General features: G+C 40.4%; 1 protein-coding gene across 1 annotated transcript; it reads right to left on the bottom strand.

The window, feature by feature from the left end:
* Window positions 1-17,617: 17,617 nt before the first annotated feature.
* LOC109044368 (protein D1) lies at window positions 17,618-23,537 on the bottom strand. Its single transcript, XM_019062075.2, has 6 exons — window positions 23,305-23,537; window positions 22,932-23,178; window positions 22,234-22,360; window positions 19,031-19,168; window positions 18,571-18,649; window positions 17,618-17,782 (listed from the first exon to the last, which is right to left on the bottom strand). The coding sequence occupies exons 2-6, from the start codon at window positions 23,145-23,147 to the stop codon at window positions 17,638-17,640; spliced, it is 705 nt and encodes a 234-aa protein (XP_018917620.2). The 5' UTR covers window positions 23,148-23,178; window positions 23,305-23,537; the 3' UTR covers window positions 17,618-17,637.
* Between the last annotated feature and the right edge of the window lie 1,636 nt (window positions 23,538-25,173).

Below are 25,173 nucleotides of genomic sequence, written 5' to 3'. Positions count from 1 at the left end.
TGAATCTAGATCCAAGCGACTTTTTTTCCAGTGATGGGTGAGCAATTGTTTCCCTCTTAGTAGGCACACAAGGTGTGCATGTGTGGAAGCCGGTGTAGCGAATCCTTCGCGAAACGAGATTCCGGAAAGGACCTCGAGAGGAATCCTATGCACCAGACATTAGATCTCCCAGACGGTGCGACCCCATTCGGATCATCGTTGCGAGTTCCATGGCGCGCCCGGTGCCCTCCGGCAAGAGCAGTACATAATGCGCTAATGGCACTGACACACAGCGTGCAACACGGTGTATGCAAATCTGCACGCATCCATCAACCGCATGACTCCCCTCGGGTCCTCGCACCATTAGACGCCGATTTTCGTCACGCTGATAGAAATTTGCTTATGACCATAATGGTTTCTTACGATCACAATTTTGTTTCATTGCCCGCCGCACTAAAATTTTTGTTGCATTTCCCCGCGCACAGCCAACAGGCTGTGTTCGTTGGAGCGATAATCTACGGGATATTGCCCAGTGATACCGTTCCTTACAAGAGTCATAGCCAACCAGAGATAACATTGTCCATGAGCAAAGTATTGTACTGAGATAAAGTCTACTCTCATTACGCCTGACTCTTGTATGCAACAAGCCCATATATGGTCCACATGGTCAAAGTGCAAACACCACGTATTTTCGTATGCGACCGGTACAGACTTCAGAAATCCTTTATTTTTTCATTGGGAACCTAGTCGATTTAATTTCTTGAAAACTTCCTCGATTTTTCACCACTGTCAGCAGAATATCCCCTAGAATTTCATTTTTTTTTTTCAGTTTTGGCGGCGGGAGTTTGAAACAGGGTTCCAATTCTGCAATACTCGATTCACGTTGGCCCGTTTTTCTCTACGTACTTGTACGGACCAAATGGACTCAGAAATTGTAGTTATAAATTGCAAAATGTAGATCCCCATTGTTTAAAGCTCACGTCACGGACTAGCGCATGAACCGCACCTCATGCAATTTGTAAGGGGCAGTTCGCCCAACGCTGCTCCACATGTAAATATTAGGACATTAAGGAAGGGGGCATCAAAGAGTCGAAATGTAGCATCTATGAACCGAATCCCTTATCATGTCCCTTCATCGACGATCTCTTCGTAGCCGAGCTCACCGCGCCATCCCTTCGCTCTCGCCACGGTGGAATCCGGCCGAGAGAGGAACGAAAATCAAGGGAAACACGGAAGCAGTTATGATTCCGGATGCACGCGTGTGCATGAGAAATCATCTCTGCGGCAAATGCTCCCCGGCGACTACGAAAACAGGACAATCGGATGAGGCAGGAAATCGACGGAGCAAAGCGCCGGGTGAATAAGGCCGCCACGAAATCCGTCAACGCGAACGACCGACGCACACTGGACCGATTCATTTGGATAAGCCGGACCAAAATCTGGAAACCTGAAAAGCTTATTTTTCGAAAAAAAAAATGGAATAAAAATGTTTAAGAGTGGTTCCGTTGGTGTTTTCGTGAAATACCCTTGCAGAAACCACCCCTGTGAAAATGAATATGCGACGAAATTAACCTCAAAAATTGGAATTTTTGCAAACAATTTTATGTTCAACGTTTTCTATAAACTCGTCCTACTGTGCGAACGTCCGACGACCGGCGACGATGGAGGACGGACAGGGCCACTCCCCGTCCGCGGTCCTCGAATCCCACTCTCGTTCATGCGAAATGCCACTTGCCATTCGTTAGCAATGGGAACTGGCCGTACAAGCTCCATTATTTTATTGCAGTTTGCAGTCGATGAATAATTTATCATCGCTGCCGGCCTGCTCTTCCGGCGCCCACGAGCACGTCCGAATTGGGCTGCGTTCCTATTATAGAGGAGAAATGTGTCAGGGCAGGACATCGATCCGCAATCGAGCCGGCATTTTCGCACTAAAAAAAATCTCGGTGGTATTTACTAAGACAACAGGTAAAATCACCAAGAATTCAGGGTTCTATTTGAATCCCAGTTTTTTCTTGGTAACAATTACCACTTATGGAATTGTAAATTTTACCGAGAAATCTCGGTAAAAAATTGAACTTTCTCGGTAATTTTTACAAGACCTTGGATAAACGCCAATATTTTTTTCGGCTGTTGATAGACTTACCTCGAGATAAAATGGCAAAGTTACCGGGAATTGATTACCAATAAAAGTGTATTTTTACCTGACTAAAAACAGTAAAAATGTCCGGTTTTTAGGTAAGCTTACCAGTTTCTGTTTGGTAAAATTACCCAATAATGGTAAAAAAAAGTGAGATGGTAAACGTACCAACGGACCTTGGTAAAACGCGCAGAATTTATTTTTCAGTGCGGGTTGGCAAAATAATGTCGTCGTTTCCCGGGCGACAGAAATATCTGATTCCATTGCTAAGTTCTAAAATCGACAGAAAAAAACTCATTGGAACACAATTAATAATAAGTAATAATATGGTCTTAAAACATGAACACAATTCGTCGCTTCCCGAACGAAAGGAGTACGTAACTGCATTCCAAGGTTGCAAAATTGGCTCGAACCAATTTACTGTTTTACAAGATTGTACCCGTATAATTTTTTGTCCAAAATTGTTTTGAGATCATCGTCGAGATACAGGAGAAAAATTGGTGAAATTTTTCAGTTAGAAATAACCAAAATTTCTCCGTATAAAAATGCAATCCGCGGAGGGGAAAATTTGGCAACATTGAAATTTAGTTACGTTTCTTTCGTGAGCAGGGTCGGATTAAGGGGGGTGGCCACATGGGCGCCGCGGCCCGATGGCGGCAAATCTAAGGGCCGGCAAAAATTTGCAATTTTTTTAAGTTGTAGGTATAAAAAAAAAATCGGATTTAGACAAACAAAATTACAAACGAGAAAAGGCGACAAAACCTCTCATTTACTGAGAGTATAGTAATTTCTAATATTTGTCGTCTCTTATGATACAAGAGACAGTACCTCAATTAGTCGAGTTAAGAGAGAACAACCGCGCAATTTGGCCTGGACGGCGCGACTTAGAGAGAAATGATAACGAGGACTTGAGATGAAAAGGAGAAGCCCTCGACGCAGCGATCGGCATGTAACACATATAGCGCCTACAAGACTGCACGAATACTTCTCGCATTGCATCAAACACAGTACGGTCATTGCGGTCAGCGTGAAACGGAATAGCGCCTACAAGCATGCATGAATACTTCACGCATTGCGCCAAACACAGTGCGGTCAGCGTGAAACGCATTGCGCCTACAAGACTGCGTGAATACTTCACGCATTGCGTCCAACACGAGTGCGTTCAGGCGCGCGATCGGCGTGAAACGCACTAGGTTCTCAAGACTGTTCTGCATTTTTTTCGCGCTTCGCGCCAAAATGGAAGGCCTTGTCCACCACAGGATAGGTTTACGAACTTAACTTTCGCGCAAGTTCCGTGAACTTTTGCTGGTAGTGTTGACAGGGCTTTCCCAAAAAATATGTTCAACACGAGTAAATGCATCTTATGCACCCCTCCCCCCCTGGCACGTTCACTTTGTGGTTTTTAGCGAGTATTCAAAACGATATGAGAAGGGGGCGGCAAAATACAGGCGCCCATGGGCCGGCAAGTAGGTGATCCGGCCCTGTTCGTGAGGGAATGACGACATTAACACGATTGATGTCGATTGAAACTGGAAGTGACCTTCAATAAAACTTCAAGAGCTATTCGTATTTGGACGGAACTTTGGTCGCATTCAGCGTAGTTGATCCAAAAGCATGTATGCATTTTATGAGCTAGGTAGAAATCTCTGTTTGACGAAGCTGTTGAAAATTATTAGGACCACATCAGGGAATATGGGTCGTAAATCTATGGTCCGTCCACTTAAAAACACACGCTTTTTTTCTTTTGGGAGGCACACCGTATAGATGCGCGCGTGGAACGACGCGAGACAAGTAGGTAACTGTTGAAAATGCAACAACATTTGTGTTCAATGGATGTGCTTGTTGCAATGCGCAATACAAAATTGAATGAGCTCTGTATACTTACACAACGGCTGAGGGTTCGGCCATAGCAAAAAAAGGTCAACCCCCCCCGCATAAACCAGCACTCTCCAAAAAAAAACCAAACAAGCAACCGGGGGGCCCCCTGGCCCGGCCTCCGCGACCCCCCCCCAAAAAAACAACCGGGCAACTAGACGCTGTCGTGCTTTCTGGGAGTCTACGGGGATAAGTGTATATGAATATAGAGAGTTTTAAAGTTAGGCTAGTTTGGCTAGTTGGAACGTTATGTTATTCAACTGAGGTAACAAAATTGGTCCTCACAAATCAACACAGTTTTCGAACGCCGTATGATGACCAGCAAATCTTGCCAATATTTTTTACCGATGTTTTATGTAATTAGAAAAGAAATATAAGAGCATAATTTTAAGTTATATACCACTCATAACGACTCTCAAAAATAAAATTTAAAAAAAAATTTGTTGTTGAAGTAAAAAGAAATGCTGAAGATAAAATTATGCCGCTTACCAAATGTTTAGGACATCAGTACCCGAAGTGGCACAACTTATAATTTTGGCTATGATTAAATAAAGTTGACTGAATGATGAGCTTAATTATCTTAATATGATGAAAAACAAATAAGTTCAATTTTGGCAGCAATAGACTGCAAAATACTCTTTACCCTCCTTTTTACCTCCAAAATAAAAAACGCCAAACTAGATCATTCTCTGCGTAAAAAGGACCAATGGAGAAGGTTTGATCAGTCCCTGTAAACATCCAAAACGCATGAAATTTATGAACTTATCGTTTCGGAACAGGGAAATCCCGCAAGAGCCGTCCTATTTGATGTATTCATTCAGCTCATTGTTGGTCAGACGGTGCCCCATGAGCTTTGTGGCGAAAAGTTCAGTCGTTATGTGGATTGTGCACGATCAACGCTCCCCGCGGACCCCTGCCACTTGCTTCATCCACGGATCATCCATTTTATAAACGGATATAGTGTGTGGCAAAGACGCACAAAATATATATGCGAAGGCCCATGATCCTTGAAAGTTTGATGCGATTTCCGGACGCGACTTTCTCAAGAAAGTTCGGGGATGTTCGCGAGTATGGGGAGCCGTATGCTGGCTTGTACATCGCGACTTCTTTCAAGAGTTGTCACCTGATGAATATTAAATCTGGCGATCGCCAGATATTATCATGCATAGAGATACTGGTATTAGTGATATACCCTCGGTCCAGTGCCGGCGCGTTTTTGCATGTTTAAACGTTTGTAGACAGTGTCACAAACCTGGAGGGTGGGTTGCCACTATTGCAGTGATTGTTGTTTGCAATTAGCAAACGATGATAACAACATATTCTGAATTTTGGAGATGGGTGAGCTGCAGCAGGTCATCATCGTGCCCCCAGGGGGCCGGCCTACCCCGTCGGTTTCCAGCGCAAGACCTCGATTTTGTCCCTTGAGGTCCCGAAGGCCAAACGTTGGGCTTGTAACCCTGCTGCAAACTCTCAGGCCAAGTCATCTTCATTTAAACAACCGTCCCTGTCAACTCAATCAATTTTCCTTCAATTTCCGGATCGGTTTTTGCAATTGGGGAGATGTTTGCATGTGTGAAAGGATATTTGGCGATATGACTGTATTGAATCTTAATGTAAAACGTTACGCGGAGAACCACGATGGTGCCGGAACTGGTTTTCCCCCCACTCTGCAAAACAACTCCCAAACTCAAAAAAAGTTCTCCAAGTTGCAGGCTCAAAATGATGGGGCTAAATCCCCCCCACGCTTTCTTGAGAGTCCCGCCCCTTATTTCAAGACAAAACTCTTCTATGGCAAAGGATATAAGGGAGCATAAATACATTGACAGGGGGCATACTGCCCCTTTATTTTGGGGACTCCAAAAACTGCATAACATAAGGCAACCGCTGCTGAATGTATTTGCTCCACCCTATCCTTTGCCTGGAGAGTTTTGTCTCTGAATGTAGAGGTGGACTCCTCAGGATAGCGTGGGATTATCCCCTCCGATTTTGGCCTCAACTTGAGAGTCTTAATTTTTTGAGCTAATGGGAGCCTCATTTCAGAGAAAACCAGTCGGCCACCAGTGCGATCTGTTTTCTCGCGAACTTTTTACATCAGTATTTAACAGTCAAATCGCAAAATTCCTCACACATGGCAACATTTCCATTTAAAAAGAAAAGCCGTCACAGGGAGTTAATTACTGTTGTAATCATCCGAGTTTTCTTCCTCAGGATTTCAGATTTATATATGGGTGCCTCTAACTAGAACCCATAGGTGACGCTACAAAACGACGCGTCACAACCATCTGAAGGAGCTTCGCTTCCCTCTCATGCCCTGCTCGTGTGGGGCTCCTTGTCAGTAAATTTAGAATCAAACCGAATCAATTTTCAGATTAAGGGAGTTGCCTGTGACAAGAGTGTCGGCCACCCGTTTGCTGTCGGGACTTCAGTAGGACGTCATTTTCCCTCGATCCGCGGTGGGTGGCTACCGCCATTGATGAAATGAGCTCATTAAGAGAGACTATCTCCTATCGCTAAAACACCAATGCGATTTTCAAAATGGGGAAACTCACAGTTAAATCACGTTAAATGTAAAAATAGTTACGGTAGATGTATTTTGTTTAAAATTTGTTCTTGGTCTGGAGCAAGTCCAATCGTCTCTGATGAATTTTCCCGATAACCTGCTTTCGTTCTTATTCTCTCACGCCCGCCACCCCGCCTACACCGAGTGGGGGGGAGCGATGAGAAAGTAGACGAATATTTTTTCGAAAAAAACCAGACGGACGAAACGTGCCCGAGGAGCCGGGGGCAGGCGCTCATTGTTGCAGTGCCGCAGTGGCTCTGCAACAATATGATAACTTAACTAACGGCGCATCGAAAACCAAATTATGCTCAGACTCACGTTACCTGCGGACAGGGCCCCCGGTCCCAGGCTAGAATGTCAGGAAATTTTCCATCGCTCAAGTCTAAATATTCGGCGACAGACCCCGCATTGCCCCCCTTCCCCCCCTCCCCCCTCCTAGGTCCCCCGGCCGGTGGCACCTTCGAAGTACGTAGTTCTCTAATCCAGCTGATCCGCGTTTAGGACCTTTTTGGCTTAAGCTACGAGTATCAGATCAACTGCGCCTGTTCCGGATTCCCGATGTGCACTTCCGAGTTGCATTCATCGCAATTTTGGACAGTTTATCGCTACGCGCGGCACGTATCAGACTCACGTTTTCGCGTGGTGATGAGCTATTGGCCGCCTGACGTCAACATCTATCTTAGGGATGATTTGATTTTTTTTAGAGTCCCCAACGTTAAATAAGCTCATACACTCTCAAATTATAGTGTTTTTAAAAAAAAAAAAAAAAAAAATGGGGGACTAACTGCAAAACATTGTTTTCAGGAGGACACTACAAAGAAATAATTTCACCATGAAGCTTTCGTCCTTTCTTTTGAGGATGTTTGTTCCTGATGATAATAACTTTAGTGCACACGTTTTTTCGCTAGAACAACTGTACAATATATAAACTGATGATAAAATTATCTGTGATTCACTTAAAAAATATTTACTTGGAAAATAATATTTATCAAAAGCCCAAACGAGTTACCATAATAAAATACCAACAGGAAAGGGAATTTTTATTTAAAACAAAGTATTAAACATAGGTAATCAAATTTATCTTACCAGAAACAGAAATATATATTTTAAGATATATACCAGGTCAACCCTGAACGTATATTAGTGCAGAATATTAACGTACGCATTGTTTAGTCCATTTATTGGGGGGAGGTAGGTGCTTCATGAATTTTAGCGGTGACTTAACACCCAACACGTGGAATTTTAATTTCTTTCAAAGCACCACTTTCGATGTATTAGATCCAACATTATCGTGGGTGGTCTTCTTTATTCTTTTTCCCCCAAGGTAGGTTTTTATCCTTCAGTTTGCTGCCACTTAGAGTTAAGTAGAACCACGCTGCCATTATCGTAAATCGGTGGTAAGAGATAAAGGATAACCAAAGATATATTTTTTTTACATACAGAAAGTTTAGCCGTTGTAATCCTAAAAATTCTGAGAGGGACAAGTGCAAAAAAAATTATCATTCAATACCGACAACCGCGAAACAAACGATGCAAGATAGGGTCAAATGAATTGTAACATAAATATACCACTTGCTCGTAAGAATTATTTATTTCTGTGTTTTTTGTTTGGCCTGTGAAATGTCAGGGCAAAGCAGAAGGACGGAAATCTATGTTCTTTTAAACATGTTGCCAAAATATCAGGGATTATTCCTTAACACAAGTCGGAACCCAGTAGCTACTTGAATACCTAATTTATGTCCTAAAAATTCATATTCTAGCTTTTCCCTCGTGGGATTCTGATCTTTATTTCTTTTTGGGGTGGCGCGGTTTTCGTATTTTTCCACCAGGGAGCCAACTTTCTATTTACAAAATAGTTTGGTTTTATTACTGGATTGGGCTTTCCAAGGAAGACTGAAAACTTGACGAAAAGTTAAATTTTTATAGGCCATATAAGTGTGCAGTGTGTGTTTTTTTTATTTGTTTTTTTATATTTTTTTTTTTCTTTTTTTTCTTTTTTTTTTTTTTTTTTTTTTTTCTTTCATTAAATCCCACATTTCTTTTTGTCATAGATTCGTGACCTAAGAACTCTCAACCTCAATGGTTCGATGTTACAAGAACCTGGCGATTAAAATTGAGTCACGGAAAGTGAGATTCATTATCAATAATTATTTAGGAGGTAACCTAGTTGAAAAACCCCCCGAATTTTCATCAGAGAGTAATACTATTGTTACTCAGCAGCTGTTAATTATGATTGAAGAAAAAAAAAAAAACCATTTTCCCCCCGCCCCCCCTGATCAGCGTGAAGAGAAACCACTTTCGTTTGAAATCAACAAGTATTATTATTTGCAGAAAACAATAAGACAATGTTTGCAACGTGTCAAATTTCACTCCATGTTGATCACACATGTCTCATTTTTCTCTCCATTAATTGAATCGGGAAGAGCTAAATATTTAACCTTATGAATTAATTTTATGAGCTTTTTAAGCAAAACTTTGACGCAACATTTTGTGTGTAATTTTGGTGTGGAAACGTGTGTTACCTGCACGTAGTCTCTCGTCTGCTTTGTAATTTAATGCTTACGCCACACAGTGGATCGATCGTGTCGACTAGAAGAAGTTCGGACATAGAGTTATATATATAACTAAAAATTGCAAAAAAAAAATTTAGATGTTTGATAGTAATACTATTGGTTCGTCGCATGATTAAGTAAATTTTACAGGGATGCCTCGAAAAGAAAACTCTTCATCGAAAAAAACCAATGGAACCACATTTTTAGAGCCTCACAAAGTTGGGTATAACAGCGGAGTTTGGAAGCTTTTGAAGATTTCCTAAATTTTGCCCCGACCCTAAGTCTACCTCAAGATTGGACCTCGATTCCCCCGGCGTGCGCCCCGCCCGTCCCAGCCGGTTCCATTTGCAAAACGAACTGCTGTAATTGCAAAGTTTGCATAAAAACGAGTGGGTTCCTTACTTGCAAATGGCAGTCCTATTGGGATCGCGAAATCATGTTTGTTCTGTACTGTTTCATTTTTTTTTTTTATTAAACCTCGAAACGCGAATTAGGAGCCGATTTTGGTGAAAATTCAAAGGACGGGCCAGGCCAAAACCTCCGCGAAACAAAACAATACGCAGGCGCACTCGACGTAAGGTTGACATTATTAATTCATGGTTTCCTCTTCCAATCGGACAGGTTTTCCGGATCCTCGAGCTATTTATATGGTATACATTCTCATTTTATGCTCGTCTCTTAAAAATGCAATGATGGTCCCACCGTGAATGGCAAATCCGTCCAAATGCACATTTGGCCGAGTTACTCCTTTCTTGATCAAGGTGACGAAAATAAGAAGTGAATGGGCGGAGATTTCCCGATTCCGGTGGCTCTGTATGGCTCTTCATTTTCTGCCCTTGCGCCTGTTTAAAGAATTGGTATAATTTCGGCATATGGGCGCTTTTTGTGCAAATCCACAAAAAGAATGTCCTTAAATTGAGGTGAGTTCCCATGGCAGAAACGACTTCGCATGGCTGTGATTTTAATCCAATGAACATATCTCATTCTAACTACACTCGTCCTTGAGTATTTAGCCAAAATTGTTTACGGAAGGCTCGTGCGACCCTGTCTCTAACTTTGAGCCACGAGACTTAGTATTTCAAAAAATGAACCTTCCACATCACTTCATCACCCTAAATAATCCCCAATAATGTGTGTTATTGCACCCATAGAATATGTTGTACACAAATGGATTGCATTTTGAGAAAAAGGAGTAAGGACGCATATGCAATGTTAACGTGATGAGTGAAATTTTTATTTCCCCAGAGGACGATAAAACCTTGTCTCCCAATGGAGTCATGTGTAAGGGACTTGTCCAAAGTTCGAATCCGCAGGAATGAAGAGACCGCCTGGGTGGGCTTTGTTCCCCCCGTTCAAGAAAATCATGAACATGTCTATCTTCCTTCTCGTTCGCAGTGCGACTTCATCTTAGGAGCTTCAAGAAGGATATCTACATTGGCACTATGATTGAGTTATTAAGTAATTCACTATGTTCTTTATCAACTTCGCAAGGTGAGGATTTTTCCCTGAGGAGCAAAAATCCCATGACGACGGTCGCCCTGTGAAGACAAGGCGGACACATATATAAATTTATTTAAAAAAAAAAAAAAAAGAAAGCTGGTCGAAAGCGCATGAACTTTAAAATCGCCAATATTGCAAAAACGATTTACAAATTGACTCATCCACTAATTACGTGAACGGCCCGAGAAATATCCTAGAAAAATTTATAGACTATTTTCGGGGGGGGGGGGGGGGGGGGGGGGCATCGTGATTTTGGCAATAAAAACTCCATATCATTTCAGCATAAAATATGGATCCCATCACTGAATGATGAAATCATAGCTCTGGGGCGCAAACCCAGCTCGCATTCCTTCGCAATGTAGCAATGCAACAAGCCCCTTTGACTCTGTAGGCCCTTTTAATAATGCCTCAGACACTGGCATATAAATAAACACAAGCCTCATCAAATAAAACCCCCCAAAAACACATGCGCGTTGCACAATATTAAAGTGGCAGGATGATAAATTTTCAAAGTCGTAAAATGTTTCGCGGTTAATCTTTCGATGAAAGATGAGGGACGAACGAAATGAAACTTCAATAGATCAAAATTGGTCGCTCCTCTGACGTTAGGGCGTATCTCAATTTCAACGTTGAGCCCTGTTCTTTGTGTAACTCTATGCTTGCTCAGGGCTCATGTGGAAAACAGAGGTACGCCCTTTCCGTCTCAAGGATGACAAATTCCTGTGAGGTTTCCAAGCAGGCGTTCGCTCGCACACTCTTAAGAGTGGTGCATCGGTTACTTACTCAACTTGCATTTTAAATGAATTTTTTTCAAAAACCAAAACCGGCCACATCAAGCAAGTTATGGTAGTGGCGGGGGCGTGAAATGATCGATTATCGATAATTGATCCCGTTTGGAGCTGTGAGTATAGAATCGATTATTAAGGTGTTCGTTGCAAACACCCTGTTCCATGTCGATCCAATCCCCATTGATTCAAATGATAGATAAATCGTATACATCGCAATCACACACGCACCCACTGAGTTAGTTATGGCCTCCTCGAAAAAAACGCCTCCAAGTCTTCACACTAGCGCAGTGGCTTCCAAGTCGATAATTTATACATTCGCAACCAATACCACCGTGGCTGGTTTATCGCATTACTGCAATGCTTTATTACCGTCGTAAGCAATAGCCAAAAAACATTTGTTTCAAGGACCCCAGGGTAGACAAAGAGATCCAAAAAAGATTAACAAATGGTAGGTGTTTGACCAAGGGTCTGGTGTAAAATGAACTGTGAGATTAAATTGTCCCTTTGAATCTACAACCAGTTGATGTCAAAGCTTTTCAAGCTCATGTTATTTTCAAAGCTCGAACCGAAACTAACGAAGTCACAAATCACAAATCTACAAGAATCGGTAGAAAACTGAAAATATAATGCTAAAATCCATTGGATTTTCTTGCGACATCATACGGCCCATTCATAGCTCTGGCGATGAATATAGTGCTCGAACATCTTAAGCGTAAAATTAGTCAAAATAAGGTATGATTTAAGTAACTCTTTACTTTACACTAGGCTATTAGTGAACACCTACCCTCTCTCGACACATAAACGGCGCATGCAGCTGTCCTTCCAAAATTGATGTGGGCAACTAACATCTCTGAAAAATAATGATTGCAAACCTTACACCGGCGGAGAGGAATGAATTGCTCGTCTGAAATTGTTTGTCTGTACGAATCGTAAAGATTTGCAACGTTTTATTAGTACCCAGCCTTTGAACGGACGGTCCGGTCTCGGCTCAAAACGCCTTCAAATTCCGGTGATACTTTACGCCGCGTCACGAAGTTAGTTTATTTGCCTTTTGAAATTGGTGTCAAAACAAAGAGGAAAAAAATCACTCCTGAGGCACTCTTTTCACACGTCCCCTACCACACCAACTGCCTCGACATGATGTCAAACACGGCGTTAAAATTAACGTTCATTATCACCCGAATTTTTCCACTACAGACGCAGCGACGCAGCCCCTCCAAAAAATGCCGGCAGACCTCCCATTTCAGTTATACCCTTAATATTTCTTGGAATTGCTTCATTAATAAATATGGCCACGTATCATAGGGCAAGAAAAATTTTACAATGCAGTCTGTATATACATAAATGTCGCTCCTACGACGCACTCATATCGGGAGCTCCGCGACACCAAACGCCACATGTGCCTACCTTTCAAGAGGTTATCGGGCACCTGACAACGCAACTTCGGCAACGCCCTAATGTCATCCCTTCATGATGACATCCCCGTAGCCTTTTCCCAAGTGGTACCCAATCCAAAACTTGTTTGGGCAACCGTGTTATGTGTCTCAACCAATTTTGTGGTCATTTATACATACATATCAAGCCGCTATAACTCAGCGCACTAGAGCGCTCTGCGACTCCAAATCGCCATCGGAATCGATCCTCCCATCAATCATCGGGCAGATTACACCAGTCTGATTCTCCCCCTCCACTCCCTCCCGCCCAACCTTTTACTGGACGTCCACGCCGCCTTCTTCCGGGAGGAACCCAATCAAATACCTTTCTGGGCAACCCGACTATCTGCCATTCTCCGCACGTGTCCATACCAAACCAGCTGCCTGGTTTGATATCGTGCACAATATCTTTCTCAACTCCCAAATCCCAACTCCTTTTCTCCTTGTAGTCATTTATTCCTCGCTTATTTTTCCTCTGAGACTCCCTGATCCTAGAGGATCAGGATTCGTACTCATTCGCGACGTTTAATCCGGCGATAGAGCAGAAGATCGAGAATATCGAAGGATGGTAAGTGGAAGACGTTCCTCTGCGTATGATTCCGATGTCACGGTCGGTCGTGTGTTTTTATGGACGCTGGCGTTTCTTTATTTCCCTCGCGTAATTTAATTTAAATGTTGACGGGAGGCGAGGCGCTCGGCGCTCGGGATGTGCCGTGATTGAATTATACGCCATTCACGGCGTGAAAACGGCGATTCGTCCGATTCGCGACAAACAATAGCCGTTCAAGGTGTTAACTCCGGTCTCTGGACTCCTTAAAACCTCTATCCTCCTCCCCACATACTCCACCGCGCAGTAACTCCGTCTTAGAACTTGCTTCTTTGACGTGCTTCTTCGCACGGTGACGTAACCTCTTTAAGTCTTGAAAAAAGGGATTGACAGTGAGGGCTAGAAAAAAAAAAAACACATTGGATCTAGAGTCCAGACTCTTGAAAACATTGATAAGAAAACGGGCTCTTGATTTAATCCGATTTAAGCTTAAATCAAAAGGAAATCCGCTCAAATTAAAAGGCTTGAATTCTGATTTAAGCAAAAATCCGATGAATCAATGAGTATTTTTTCTTCTCGATGTTTTTTAAGAGTCTGGACTCTACATCCAATGTGTTTTTTTATTTTTTTTTCCCCAGAAAGGGCTATACTTTTCAAGTTGCTCTCGAACACACCTGCCAAGGAGAGTATGCTGCCATGCTAAGGATAACGCCGTATGAACATTCGAGAGTGCTAAAGTGCCCCCGGGTACAACATGTATTTTTGAGAAAGATTATACGTATTTTTCCTTGAAATTTGCAGACATTTAAGACAAATTTGCGAACAAAATTGTCTGAAAAATGTGAAGAAAAACATTCACAATTTTCGAGTAAATTAAGGTTTTTAATGAAGGAAATTTGGCAACGTCTGAGGGTTCATACGGCGTTCTTCTTGGCACGGCAGAATGGACTTGTCGGTATAGTTAAAGTTTGCGTTTGAGCAAGTCGTTAGAGGTCCAAAATGGCAACCAACCTATGGGCTCAAATTATCCAAAATGATTCATTATTACTATATTCACTACCGAAAAGTTTCAAGAATTATTGTATCATGTATTTTGGCTTTGTTTATAACATAAATTTCCCCAATTTTGTGGAAAAGCGCTCATTTATAAACATTCTTGGACATGTTGGTTTAAAATTTGAATGTGAAAATTGACAGCGGCATTTTCATGGTATTTTTTCGCGCGGGAAGGTTGGCTGCATGCTCTTTTGGGCAGAGCTTTATGTTTTGCCATGTCAATCCATACTTTGTAGTAGTTTCTCACAGTTATACTCGCCGCAATTATACTCTTGAGTTTTTTAAGGTCAATTTTTAAGAATTGACGTTGAGTAGTTTTCCATTTAAAAAATGTTTAAAGTATGAATAGGAGGCCTGCAACGTCGCAAAGCCGAGTATACGTTGTCTATTTGCTACCTCACCGTCGATACATATCGAGTGTAATAGGGAGAACTCAAGTTTTTTTTGGCAAACATGGGGTTTGCCCGCTGGTTGATTGCAAGAAAAACGTGGGCTTAATTTCGCTGTCGGACCCTAACGCATGAAGTGATTTCACCCGCGAATAGGAAATCTGGCAAGGAACCAACTCTGCTCCTCCTTCCTTTCCTTGAATTGGACTGCATTTTGCAATGTTGGAACTATAAATTCTGGCTCTTCTGGAAAAACACACTTATGTGCATAGGGAAACTAATGGCATATACGTTGTTTTTAAACCGAGCCGGAATTTATAGTTCCTAATTGCAAAATGTAGTCCAATTGATGTGGCTCTTTTAACAGTCAAGGCAGGGTGCATTAGCAAAATTCTAAAAATTTCAAAATCCTAACCGAGCAAAACTCGCTCCACTAATGATTTTGTTCTCATGAGCTGGACTGCATTTTGTAGCAAGGAACTACCATTCCTGGCTCACCCGTCAAACACTCATGTGTATAGGAAAACTGACGATACATACGTTGTTTCCAAACTGAGCCGGAAATGGTAGTTCCTGATTGCAAAAATGCAGTTCAACTAAGGGTCCCTTCCCTCGCAAACGGTCACAAACACAGGTAACTGCGGCAAAATGAGCACATTTTCCGAGCAATTTTTGATTGAAAAAAAGTTAGTATAACAGATAGAGAATGGTGGTTGGTCAGTGCGGCAAGAGCACGAAACGCGGGGGAGGCAGAGGAAGCGCGCCGACAAAATCCCGGACGATGAGCAGGAAATGTCATGGAAAATTGAATGACGAGATCAAGGTGGAACATACTATTCATTGTCCTCGTTAATTTCGCTGTTTTGTCGCTCTCCGCACGCTTGCCTACAGGTACACGCACGGTACTCCACGAGCACATCCACCCATACACACACACACCCTCACATACGTGTCGACGACGCTCCAGTGGTCGTCTGTTCCCACGTCACTAACTCAAATCTCCCGTCTGCCACGCAACCGTACTGCACGCCTCCATTTTCCTTTTTCCTGGCCAATTTTGCGTTTTTTTGTGAGGAAGGTTGAGGAAGTTTTAAGGATAAAGCAATGGTTTGGTTTTCTCTCATTGATTCAAGTTCTTAAAATTGAAGAGCGTTGAAAAATAATGAAGAGTATGGGAGGAGTGAGGCTAATAACTGAAGAAATATATCTGAGATGAAACTGCTAAAAGAGGTATGGTCAAGGTTTAAAGGCCTCGAGACATTCAACGAAAAAAAGGAAACTTAGAACTTGACTGAAGATTATACATGACGGCTTTTGTCAAACGGAAAAATTCAAAAAATCAAAATTTGAGTTTTTGAGGGAAGCACTCTACATTCCGAAGTATTCGCTGTAAATTTACTCTATTTGCACGCAAAGTTTAGGGTGGAAATAAGAATTTTAGTCGAATATGCCGAGCTTCAAACTTAACAAATAAAACTTCAGTTTGATTCTTCTCAAAATTTCATTTTTTGGATTAGCAACTTATGAAGTTTTGGAACAAAGCTCTAGTCTCTAGCTTGGTTGGAGAGCGAACAATGTATGTGCTATTATGTTCATCAACATTCCGCTACGTAGTGGTGAAACTAATTTAATTTTGAGTTCTGCGGTTTTAAAGTTTTTTTTTTTTTTTTTTTTTTTTTTTTTTTTTTTTTTTCCAGAAATAGGAGCTTAGGCTAAGATGAAAATCAGGAACGCATCTCACATTTTTGGTATGCTGTGTGAAGAGGACGGCACGCCTGATTATTGAGTCTCCTTTTCAATTCCAAGCCGAGGAAAAAACGCCTGCAAATGAGGAGGCGATGACACGCACATCACGTCTGAGCATGAAGCAGTTGCGGCCGGCGCGCGGCAGTATGTGTGACCGAACTTTGGCATTGGCAGCTAGACCTCTAGTTTTCGGTTTGAATGTCCCGGAAACTTCACAGATCCATTTGACCTGAACTTCAGGTCCCACGCCTGAAGCATTTTCCTCCGTGAATTTGATGGAGTGGCCTCCTGTTATAATTGTGGCTTGAGGTAAATTATTTCAGATTCAGCCACAATGAACGCGTTGCGATCCCAACAGTTAGGACCCACCTAAAAACTTAGAGTATCTATATAGGGAGAGTATGGACAACTCGAAATATGTAGCTCTTAGGGCCCGAAAGGGTAAGTAACCTTTGAAAACGAAAAATGTCACTGTCAATCTTTAGACTCCAATATCAAACGAAAATGGACAAGAAAATTCATAAATAACCATTCTTCCGCAAAAATGAGTAAGCTTATGCAAAAACCAAGTCAAATGCGTAATTTACGAACGATAGTTCCCAACAATTGTGATTATAAATCACTCTGGATAATTTGGATTCATAAATTGCCTACCCTTTTGGGGTCTAAGAGCTCCATCACCTAACCTCAGAATTTTCGACGTGTCCATACTATTCCTACATAGGTACTCTACTACAACTCACATTTTTCCGTAAATAAGCATCATCAGTAACAGGGACTTGGAACGCGATGTTGATGGTCACAACGCCGAGTCAACAGTGCTAGTACTCAATGGATGGCTGTGTTGTATGCCTGATAATTGAAGGCGCAAAGCAGCATTTCATTAGCTCATTATGAGACCTATCACCCATAACACGCCAAAATGCTGGAAGAAAAAGTACGGATGTTCTGGAATGTTTGTGGATTTGGTTCCTGAGGCTTTGATATTTACTTATTTTATGTCTATCGGAAAACCACCGGCATAAATTCAAAATTAAGAAGCTGGCGGAAGGTTTAGTCTGATCGCAATCGTTTATTTTTTGTGATGCCAAGGTCGATACTGAGAATCCGGCGAAGACCATTCGATTCTGAGGAAGTTCACAGCATAAAACTCCATTTCGTAATGTTTCGCAAAGAATCTTGAAGAAAATGAGGTTCGTCTTGAGTCATCATGGTGTCTGAAAATATATATTCAGAGGATTGCATCAATAATAAAATTATCAAAGGGTAAATGTACCGCGTTAAACAGAAAGGAGCCAAGCCACATAAGCTATTGCCAAAAACTGGGCAATTTTATTTTTTCCAAGAAAATGGTGTTGTGCGGATTTTTGTGCAAATTTCAGTCAATTTTCTGCATAGTACGAAGCAAATTCCCAGAAAGTTTCAAAGGAATCCGCACAAACCTTCTTTTGTAAAAAATTGAATTGCCTCGTTAAATTTGGCAATAGCTGATGTGGCTTTGTTCCTTTCTGTTAATCTCGGTCCAAATAATGCATAGGATACCCTGTCATAGAAAACATCGTTTTCTTGTTAAGTTCCCCATGCCAGTTACTATCTCAAAGCTCACGGAAAATTTTGTGGGACGAAATCTGCGATTTCGGACATTAGACTTGTCATTCAGTTATATACTTTATTTGATTCACTTGATTATTTTGGGATAGTGATTTCTTACATATTATTTTCGGGGCTAAAAATCAGGGGTGCTCACTGACTCCTAGGACCCCTCATGTTTTTAAAAAAAGAGAAATCCTCCCGCCTCCTGGAAAAAATTTTTTATCCATGGCAGGACCGCAATTTTCTCATTTAAATTAATCGTTGAGGCGCCCCAAAAACACTCTGACAACTCCAAAGCGGAAGAAATTTTATGCAGTAGTTAAATTTTGTAAATTTTTATACGAGAGAAGAGGAAGAGATTATCTCTCCTTGCTCTCTCCACTGCAAATATATTTGAACGAGCAATACTCACAATGCGTTTAGATATCCTTCTCTGAACTCTATCTCTCCGTCAGGTTGGCGGAGCACAAAGAAGACAAATCTGTGATTACCTGTAAATGATAAAAACAGGGGATGGGTAAAAATGTGGCAAAATATTTTCAAAATGACAGTTTATGTAAGCACATTATTTTCATTTCCTGATTGATCGGAATGTTGCCCCTCATTTCTATTTACATTTTTCTCTCTCATATATTTCAGAATTATTTTCCACAGTGATATAGCTGAAATTAATTTTAATTTCTCTGACTTTTTGCTACCGGATCATAGACGATAGTAGGTATTATTGGTGGCTCTGTTTTACTAATCAAGTGATAAAAAAGGCATTAAATAGTATTCTATAGCAAATTTTTATCAATACTTTTTTATCAATTTCAGTTGCTTCAACCGCGGGAGAAGAATTTTGTAGTAAAAAGGAGGAGTCAGAGCATTACCTGTTCCAACCAAAGGATGGGGGCTAATGTAATCTACAACTATTTCATCGGTCTTTAAATCAGGTCCTTGGATATTTACAGCCATCCAATGAAGATATTCACGTTCGTAGGGCGCCATCTTCGACGGCGCATCTATATCTGTAGAGGAAAATAGCGCTAGATCAAATATTTTTCATGATACCTAGTTTAAATCTAAAAAAAATACTCGTATCTTTCTGGCCAAAATATTCTAATTTTACGGTCTTGTATGAATTCAATCTTAGACTCCAAATTATAATATCAATTGTTCCGGATAAACATAAAATTAATAATATCGATGACCAAAGTGCGAAACCACGTACCTCCATTCGCGACATTGAAGATCTCCTAACATAATTTGATATGTTATCTTTGGAAAACTAGGCAACATGATTTGTTGAAAATTTTGATTCCTGAACTCCCTGATTTTGTTTCCTGTTAGCAAACTATTCGGTATCTATTTCAAGCTATGAAGTTGGCTTATTGTTTCTCTTAAAAAAAACAAATAAGGAAATAAAAAATAAAACAGGGGTGAACATTTTGAAACACCGCAATGGAGGTAGCCATCGCGATATGTACATTAAGTTTTTCCCGGCACATCCTGGGCTTTTAATTATGAAAAAGGAGGGAAAAATTGAGATGAAATATTTGACTTTAAAAAAATGGTAATACTTGCGAATCAGAAAATACTTTGCTGGCGAATTTTAAATTATAAAAGAAACGAAACCTTGCATTCATATTTTAAATTTAAAGGAAACTAAACTCTGTGCCTAATTTTTTTTATTGCCGGCGCCTCATCAAAAGTTCACATGGAATACAGCTACTGTCAGTTAAAAAATATTCTAGCTTAAAATTTCTTCAATATACTTATGAGTGTGAAGTTGCTATTTTTGAAGAGGCGGGTTACTTTGTTCCTGCGAAAAATAGTTTTTCATAACCCGCCATACAATGCTCTGGTTTTTAGCCATCATGATTTTCAAATTTTGAAGATTTGACCGGAATGATTCCCCCTATTACCAAGTTTCACAAAAACCGACAGGAGTCGATATAGCATTTTAGGCCACGGCCGCCATCTTGGGTTTACGAATTTTGGAAATTTGACGAGAAATTTGAGTTTTCCGTCGAAAAATAACACGTGATACAGAGTTTCACCGAACTCGAACGAACAGAAACTGAGATAGCATATTAGGCCACGTCCGCAATTTTGGAATTGAGAACTTTCAAAAATTGACTAAAAATTCGAGTTTTCCGTCGAAAAATACCCTCAGACACCGAGTTTCAGAAAAATTCATCGAACAGGAGCCGACATAGCATTTTAGGCTACGTGCTCCATCTTGGATTTGAGAATTTTTAAAATTTGACTAAAAATTCGAGTTTCCCGTCGAAAAGTACCCTTGCTCCCGCGATTCACGAAGCTCTAAGTATAACAAACAGAAACCGAGATAGAATTTTAGGCCACATCCAACAACTTGGAGTTCAGAATTTTAAAAAATTGACTAAAAATTCGAGTTTCCCGTTGAAAAACACCATATAATTCCGCGTTTCACAAGACTCGAACAAACAGAAACCGAGATAGCATTTTAGCCCACGTCCGCCATCTTCGATTTGAGAATTTTAAAAAATGGACTAAAAATTCGAGTTTCCCGTCGAAAAATACCTCCTGACACCGAATTTCAGAAAAAATCCATCGAATAGGAGCCGAGATATCATTTTGAGCCACTTTCAGTCATTTAGGATTTTCGAATTTTGAATTTTTTTTAATATTGACAGCTTTTGATTTAAAACGCGTAATACTCAAAATCGAAGCTCAGATTCGGATTCCTCGTAAAAAATCGATGCCATTTCATGGATCATACTCTGACACCGAGTTTCACAAAAGTCCATCGAACAGGAGCCGAGATAGCATTTTTAGCCACGTCCGTCATTTCGGATTTTTGAAGTTGGAAAACGCGTGATACCCAAAATCAAAGCTCAGATTCGGATTCCTCGTTAAAAATCGTTGCAATTTCATGTATCATACCCAAGCATAGCGTGGAGGAAAGAGACGCAACGTAGGCATACTGATTCGAGCTTATGAATGCAACGCGGCAACATGGGTAGTGCTCAGTGGGTCAGCGGAGGAGGAAGAATAAGAATTTATCGTGAGGAATTCCTCGCGACGAAACCGAACGCTTAGCGGTGGCGCTTCCCCGTTCGGTTTTACTCGGCGACCCGCGCGGCGGCGTAGTTCAAAGGAGAAGTACGACAGAATCTATACGCGTCGTTAAACCTTTTTCCTTCACGCTATTCTAACATATAATACATGAAATCTTATCAATTTTTCACGAGAAATCCAAATCTGAGCTTAGATTTTGGATATTATGCGTTTTAATATATTTAAAATCGTAGGAGAAATTACACAATTGTCCTTGAAAATTGATCACATTTTAGTGTTTTTTTACGTCATGAAACCTCTTGCCGTCACGCTATTCTAACATCTGATGCATGAAATCGCATCCGTTTTTCACAAGGAATCCGAATCTGAGCTTAGATTTTGGATATTACGCGTTTTAATCTATTTAAAATTGTAGGAGTAATTACAGAATTGTCCTTGAAAATTGACCACACATTAGTGTTTTTTTTTTTTACCCCGTTTTTCTTCTGCGTTCACGTAATGAAATTAGACCAACAGTTGACTCATCGACTAGTCTAGCCTAATCCCCCAGAATCGGTCTGAAGGGCGAACGATTTTATCAGATGAGATGTGCGGTCCTAGTTCTATAATAAAACAAAAAATTGAAAAAGAAAGCTCAAAAACAGGAGAAAAGTTGAAAAAATGATTCAACTTATAGTGAACCTCAGTTGATTCTTACGTGAAATTCATGATCAATGGAGAAGGATACGATACTTAAAAATCTCGGAAAATCACATTCAATTCAATGAATTTTTTACACCATATTGCGCGAGAAGAAATTTTCCCAATACACACAGTTTAAAATTTTATCCGCACTATGGTCATCCTCTTGCTGTTCTTTTAGAGATCTTTTTTGAGTTATCCACATTTGTTTTGATGATTACTGCCCAGGCTTGATGATTCCGGTTTTGACGCTTGGCCTTATTTTCCCAACCGCAACGCATATTTTTTAAAACTAAAGTAAAAGTCTACTGATGAAAGTGTATGACACAGAGCTAACATCTTTACCGACCGACAAGAAGCAAGGTGAAGAAGTCGTCCTCAAGAGCAGGCCACTCCAATTTGACTGGTGGGTACTTCACCTGATGCAGCTCGACCTGTTGGCCCATACTGGGGCACAGTCTTGGACCGAAAGTAATCTGATGAGAAAATAGTAAATCCATTCTGTGTTATATAAAATGAAACAAACCTAGCTCATTTTCGTTTTTATCAGTAGTTTACGGTTTCTCGTAATTAAATTGCATTTTTCTTACAGTTGGTCCGAAGAGCCTGTTTTTCCCAATATTTTGAGTCCCAAAAACTGACCGTGTTAATTTTAGTACGGCTTGTCAAATGAGATTCATTCAACATGAGTGACTTGATCAGAAAACCAAATTACTTTGTGCGCCCTTGCTGAATCATCTGTGTGAGAATATTGTGCTTATGAAATATTATACGTGTCACTTTCTGAATTTTTACCTACAAATGCCATCGTAAGATCCTGGGTGGACAGATGATATTGACACACACACACACACACCCTCCCCCCTCTCCCAAGGAACTACGGCTCTCTCTCTCACGAATATACACACTTAATTTCAATAAAATTAGTTTATATACGAGGCAGTCTTTTATAGCCTATTATTTTCAGACTCACAATGTGATATCTTCTACTTAATGTGCATGCTACGTTTTATCACAAAAAACTAAAGAATCTAGATTTTAAAATACCTTCGCAAAATATGGAGGCGCCGAAGCAAGAATATCTGGTATGATGCCGTATATTTTGAGTCTGTTTGTAATATCCTCGTGCGTTATAGTCAGAGGATCAATATCAGACATGTCTTGAGAAGGGTAGTAAGTATACGATAATTTAACCAACACAGAGACGAGTAGATAGAAAAAGTATATGGTTGAAACACAACAGGAACGTATAATATGAGCCATCTTTGACTTTCACGGTAATTTCTGCCTCATCCTGAAAACAGAGATGCAGAAAAAATGAGACGTAAGTACATAAACATTCTCATCATCAATCTATAGACGGATTTTTCAAAAAAATGTTGGTAAAATAAGTTTTTTAAGGATGAATATGACTTCCTACCTTCAATCGATTCCACGTTCAAACACGCGTTTGTATTTATTTAGCGATCAATTTCTCGCTGATTGCATTCACTATCCAACAAATCGGGGTTTCAAAGAACCCTTCGATCTTCATCTACTTCGCATTTTTCTATTTTTCAATCGGTAAAAAAGAGGCATCACAAAGAATTGTTTTGGTTTTAAGGAACGAAAGCCTGTAATTATGTCAACAGAGCATACGTATTTTCTTATCGGATCAAACTTTCGAAACAAGCGTTTCATAATAGTTCAGATGTGTTGAAAAGACGGAGGGCAGGATGGGGGAGGGGGTCCGGGAATCACGGTAAAGAGAATGATTCCAGTATTGAATCCTTAACTCTACCAATATAGTCATATCATTTGGTGCGTGCCATGAAAACTCTGAATAATCCCTCAGTTTTAATAAAATTTACCTTCGAAATGTGTGAAAATTTATCCAATTATTTTCTCAAATGTTTTTTGAAAAATGCTGAAACGTCGCTCAATTTTGTTTTCTTTCATCCTAGTATTGAGTCCTCCCAGGTATCTCCCCATTGCGCGCACACCGCACCACTGACCAAAAATAATGTGCGGAAGGACAACCTAAGCGCCTTCAATTTTATCGTATGCAACACAGGCATCATTAGAGTAGGAATAGTTGTAGGAGAGCAAGGCGCTCTCATCAACGTTATGTTGTCTGTCTCGCCCTTGTCATCGTTTCGCCATCATTTACATAGGCACCAGAGGTCCCCAAGTCACTTCCTACATAGCCGACGGGTTTTACCAATTCCAGCAATGACCTATAGTCATAATTGGACGTATTTCTGTCAAACGGGACTATGTGCATTAACACATAAGCCCTGAGACCCATAAAAATATATGCGTAACAGGGCTCACGTCATAGTGCACATATTTCTGTTTGGCAGAAATACGTTCAATTTGTAGTGTAGGTAGATAGCACATCGACGGTGAAACTCGCATACCACGTATGTACCTCGGTTTGCAATGTTACAGCTTCTTGTCAAACTTTTTTTTAATGGAACTATACGAAACGTCAATTTTTAAAAACTTCCTTGACTTTTTTCTCTGCCTGAAGAAAGTTCTGTGAAAACTTCAAAGCATTATATTGATTTTTCCTCGCTAAGAAAAATTATTGAGATCGGAGATGTCAAAACACCGCAAACGATATATACCGTTTGGGAGTTTCATCGTCGATGTGTTTTTTTTTTTGTAATTGCATAATTTTAAAACATGAAGAAATTTGATTAATAGTGATTCAAAACTCGATTTTTGAGAGAATTGCTTTATGAGCAACACGTATTCCTTCTCATTTCGATTAGAAATATAGTCGGAGAAGGAACTTTTTCTTTTACTAATTAATTTTGGAGAAAAGTTTTCTTTAAAATAAATCTTGGAACTTTCCAACACCAAGTGACATAACTAGTTCGAGGTTTTTTTTCCGTATTTTCATAATTAGAAGACACCTTAGACCCCGTGGTTTCCAACTATTCTCTGCGAGACTAGAACTTTCAGCCTGGGAATATTGAAAAGTTGGCAGAAACTGTTGGTTAATTAGAGGGGTTGTTTCCCCTGCCGTAGCGCTAGAATGAATACATATTTAGCATTTAAATTATTTGTGATACTTTTTTTAACATCACCTCTTCCATAACGTAAAAGCCTGTTCTTTTTTCTCTGTTGCTCATTTTTTATTTTAGTTCAATAATGTTTTTTTCCAACTGAAAAAAGAAGAAAGATAAATTTGATCTTAATATTGCACAATTTTTATTCAGATTATACGTCGTTCTATTCAGTACTTGTGAGAATAGATCTACGAAAGCAATCTTTAGGATTTTTATGGGACAAAACACCCTTA

The sequence above is a fragment of the Bemisia tabaci genome, chromosome 3 (genome assembly GCF_918797505.1).
Source record: "Bemisia tabaci chromosome 3, PGI_BMITA_v3".
Classification (NCBI taxonomy): domain Eukaryota; kingdom Metazoa; phylum Arthropoda; class Insecta; order Hemiptera; family Aleyrodidae; genus Bemisia; species Bemisia tabaci.
The sequence above is the reverse complement of the archived record's forward strand: the minus strand, read 5'-3'. Positions and strand labels throughout refer to the sequence as shown.

Bases quoted from the DNA above. Each gene is read 5' to 3' on its own strand.
- LOC109044368 (XM_019062075.2), bottom strand. From the start codon at position 23,147: ATGGCTCATATTATACGTTCCTGTTGTGTTTCAACCATATACTTTTTC. The intron at 22,361-22,931 runs GTATTTTAAAAT...TTTTCTCATCAG, and splicing joins CGCCTCCATATTTTGCGAAG to ATTACTTTCGGTCCAAGACT. The intron at 18,650-19,030 runs GTAATGCTCTGA...TATCATTTACAG, and splicing joins CCATCCTTTGGTTGGAACAG to GTAATCACAGATTTGTCTTC.